This window comes from Octopus bimaculoides, chromosome 7, assembly GCF_001194135.2.
Source record: "Octopus bimaculoides isolate UCB-OBI-ISO-001 chromosome 7, ASM119413v2, whole genome shotgun sequence".
In the NCBI taxonomy this organism is placed as follows: domain Eukaryota; kingdom Metazoa; phylum Mollusca; class Cephalopoda; order Octopoda; family Octopodidae; genus Octopus; species Octopus bimaculoides.
Window position 1 is genome coordinate 47048477 of NC_068987.1, and position 3960 is coordinate 47052436.

Consider the following 3960-nt stretch of genomic DNA (forward strand, 5'->3'; position numbering starts at 1 on the left):
TATATATATATATATATATATATATATGTATGTATGTATGTATGTATACATCTATGTGTGTGTGTGTGTGTGTGTGTGCGCGCGCGTGTGCGTGTGTGTGTGTATCTGTGTTTGTCCCCCCATCACCGCTTAACCGGTGTCGGCGTGTTTATGTCCCCGTAACTTAGCGGTTCAGCAAAGGAAACCGATAGAATAAGTACTAGACTTTAAAAATAAGTCCTGGGGTCGATTTGCTCGACTAAAATCCTTCAAGGCGGTGCTCTAGCGTGGCCACAGTCAAATGATTGAAACAAGTAAACGGATAAAAGAATATACATATATTATATTATATTATATTATAGTATATTATAGTATATTATAGTATATTGGGGTGTCCTATGGAACGGCCTAGGTGAGATATATTATATTGTGTGCATGTAAGTGTAGTCTAGTTAATTTGGCCGTCCTTCCGAATGCTTCAATGATTTCACGCGAGCACGCCAGCCATCACAGTACTTTCCTGGGATCACGTCTACAGTGATAATTCGACAGTGAAAATTCGTAGGAGTACTGAAGGTGACTTCCAGGATATGCTTCTTAAATATGTCCATTTGATCCTCTCTAAACTTAGATAGTCATTATTATTGAGTGTCAGAAAAACTAACATTTTGTATTACATTATATTATTTTACATAAATTCATATTATACTATATTATATATACTATATTATATATGCTATATCATGTTATATTATATTATATCATATCATATTCTATCTGTTTAAATGTTGATTTTGTTTCTTCATAGACGCAATATAATATTCCCTGTTTCGTATTTCTGTAATATCGCCAATTTGTCCACTTTTCAGGCATAAAAGTCATCATTTTTTGTTCATTTTATTATTATAATTTTTGTTGTTGTTGTTGTTGCTGCTGCTGTTGTTGCGGTTGTTGTCGTCATTATCCTCGTCATCATCAACAGCATAACTTCTACTGTTATTATTATTAGCGTTGTTGTTGTTACTATTCTACTCCCTGTTGTACTGGTTTTGATAGCACTTATAATAGTTCCAGTATATATTTGCAGCCTCTTTTTTTTTTTTGTTTTGTTTATTTGTGACTTTGTCATTGCTGTTATCGTCATCGTCGTCGTTCTCGTTGTTGTTTTGTCTTCTCGGTCATAATCGTTGCCGCATTTATTCTTGTTGCTGTTGTTACCGTTGTCACTAGTATATTTGACGAAGTTGTATCGTCACTACCGCCATCATCACCACCATTTCTACTATGACCACCATATCCACCACCCACCATGAAAACTATTTATAATGACTACTACACGCAGCCATTTCACTTTATCACACTCCATCATTCAACCTTGCTCCATTTTCTGTACCATTATTGAATTTATAATGTTGTGTAAAAATAACAAAAAATAATTCTTCGTCACTTATGTAAATCTAATTTTTTTCCCCAGGATACTTTAGAAGACAAGTTAGACTCGACAGACAAGCATTTCCAGGCAAAAGACGAAGATACTGAAAGAATTAAAACAAGTCTTTCCGTTTCAAAAGATGAGTGCGCAAAAGATGACAACCGTCTGTCTCAGAAATATGGAGCAGAAAAAGTTGCGAGTTTGGAGGAAGTTAACGGTTCAAGCAGTTACCAAAAAGAAAAAGAAATGGAAGAGAAGAAAAAAGATATTTATGTGTCAAGTGTTGACAGAAGTAAAGATTTGATTGAAGGAAAAGAAATAATAAAGCCAAAAGACCGTTCGGTAGAAGGGGATATAGCTAAACTGAGGAAGGATGACATCGATAAAGTTAGGCATTTCACTGAAGCAGACGATAAAAAAGTAGACGATAAAATAACGAAACATGCAGATGACAAAGAAAATATCTGTGAAACCCGTTCGAGAGAGCAAACTACCGGCCTTAATGAGAGAATTAGTGTAGTGAAACCAGTGGCGATTGAAATAAAGAAAGATTACGTTAATGAAGACATTGGTCGTTCTCGAAATGACGTCAGCACCAGTGAAAGCAATAATAACAAGTTTTATTTGGTAGCAGATGAGAAAATATCTGTGATTAAAACAGGTGATAAGATAGAGAAAACAATACACTCAACAGATGTCGTCCGTTTAGAACCTATTCAGAGATTTTCTGCAAATGAAAACACCTGTTCGTTAGAATTTGGTCAAAGTGTACAGCTTCTAACAATGCCTGCTCCGTTGATCAGAAAAGAAGTTTCGAAGAAAGGGGACTCTGGTGATACCAACACAACTAGTTCTCAAGTTGAAGTCGGTAAATGTATCAAAATTGTGAAAAGGTCAGCTTTCGATCAGAAGCCAACCGAACATTTAGAAAAACAACATAAAGAAAAAGAGAAGACAACAGACAAACCTCCAGTCGATACAGGCAAAGATTTAGCAAAAATGAATTCTTCCAAATCGACTGAAAAGGCCGAAGTAGAAAAATACGAATCAAAGAAGGATGCAACTTCTGCTGAATTGAGTAACAATCTCTTTAAAACTGACAAGACGAGCTCGATAAAAGGAAATATAGATCTTCCTAAAGTAGAACTTCACGAAACTAAGATGGATGTTCGCCAAAAAGAAGACATCCTTCCATCTAAGATAGACGAACATGACATAAAAGAAAAGAAACAATCAACAAAAGTTGATCTTGCCCTGTCTAAGGAAGATATTTTCGAAACTAAAACAAGAACTCAGAAAAAGGAAGGCGACATTCTTGAAGGTAAGAAAGAGCGCGGTGAGTTAGGGGACATTTATGAAACAAAACACATACTTCCAAAGGATGAAGACAATTTACTCTCTGAAAAAGACAATTATGAGAAAAAGAAAGATGAGTATTCGACAAGCAAGGATAGCAGTATACATATAGTAGAGAGCAATGAATCAAAAAAGGATAGATTTTCTATAAATGAGGGCAGTTCCATCAAATATAAACACTTGGAAGTAGGAGAAATGCATCACTTTAAGGTAGACAGCAATAAATCCAACAAAAATCAATTTGCAAGTGTTGGTGACATTCTTCAGAGTGAAGTAGACATCTCCGAAAAGAAAAAGCAGAAACATTCTTCTGACGAAGCTGTCTATCTATCCAATGACAAACACTTGATAGATGAGAAAACTCAGCCCCCTAAAGGTGAGAGTCCTGGCACAAAGGAGGAAGAACATCCAAAGGAACAGGAACAGGACAGACTCCCGTCTAATTTGAACAATTTTAGCATGAAAGTCGAGGAGCATTTTGAAAACAAAGACATTCTTCTATCTAAAGCAGACATCTACGAAACTAAGCACGTTTGCTCTGAATCAATGGCGAATAAGGATGCCAAAAAGGAGGATACTTCTCTGTCTATAACGAAAAAAGATAAACCATCCGCAGGAAAGGACAATACCGAAACAAAGGAGTTAGAGCGTCTTGAATCTAAGGTAGACATTCTTGAAACAAAGAAAATTGAGCATCCAACAGATGAGGAGAGTTGTCTGTCAAAAGGCGGCAAAGATAAACTCTCAACAAACAAAGACACTCACCTGTCAAAGGTAGATAGTAATGAAACTGTAAAAGATTGCAGCAGTATCTCTAAGCAAAAAACATCTGAAGAAAATAAATCTAAACCTGTGGACAGGTGTGAGACAGAGGACGGTTCTAGCGAAAACAAAAATAAGATTTCTACTGACATAGACAGAATTGACATATATGAAACAAAGCATCATATACTTGAAGATAGTCTTTCCTCTGCAGTAGGCACTTGCGTAACGATTAAAGATAAACAATTCCAAAATAAGGAATGTCTCAGCTTTGAAATAAAGGAAAGTGAGATAATCACAAAGGAGAGCATTCGTCCAGCTAAGAAAGACACAGCTGAAGAGAAGAGGCCTACAGACAGAGACAGTCGTCTGTATAAAGGAGACAGCTTTGATATAAAGGAAAGTGAAATAATTACAAAAGAAAGCATTCA

The 3960-nt window shown here is 36.0% G+C and overlaps 1 protein-coding gene across 1 annotated transcript in view; it reads left to right on the top strand.

Annotated features, from left to right (window-relative positions):
• Positions 1 to 3960, top strand: part of LOC106875068 (uncharacterized) — a 124918-nt gene that overhangs the window by 19149 nt on the left and 101809 nt on the right. The window contains exon 2 of the mRNA XM_052969417.1: positions 1454 to 3900. Coding sequence (XP_052825377.1) covers positions 1454 to 3900 — 2447 coding nt within the window. The remainder of the gene's footprint in view (positions 1 to 1453; positions 3901 to 3960) is intronic.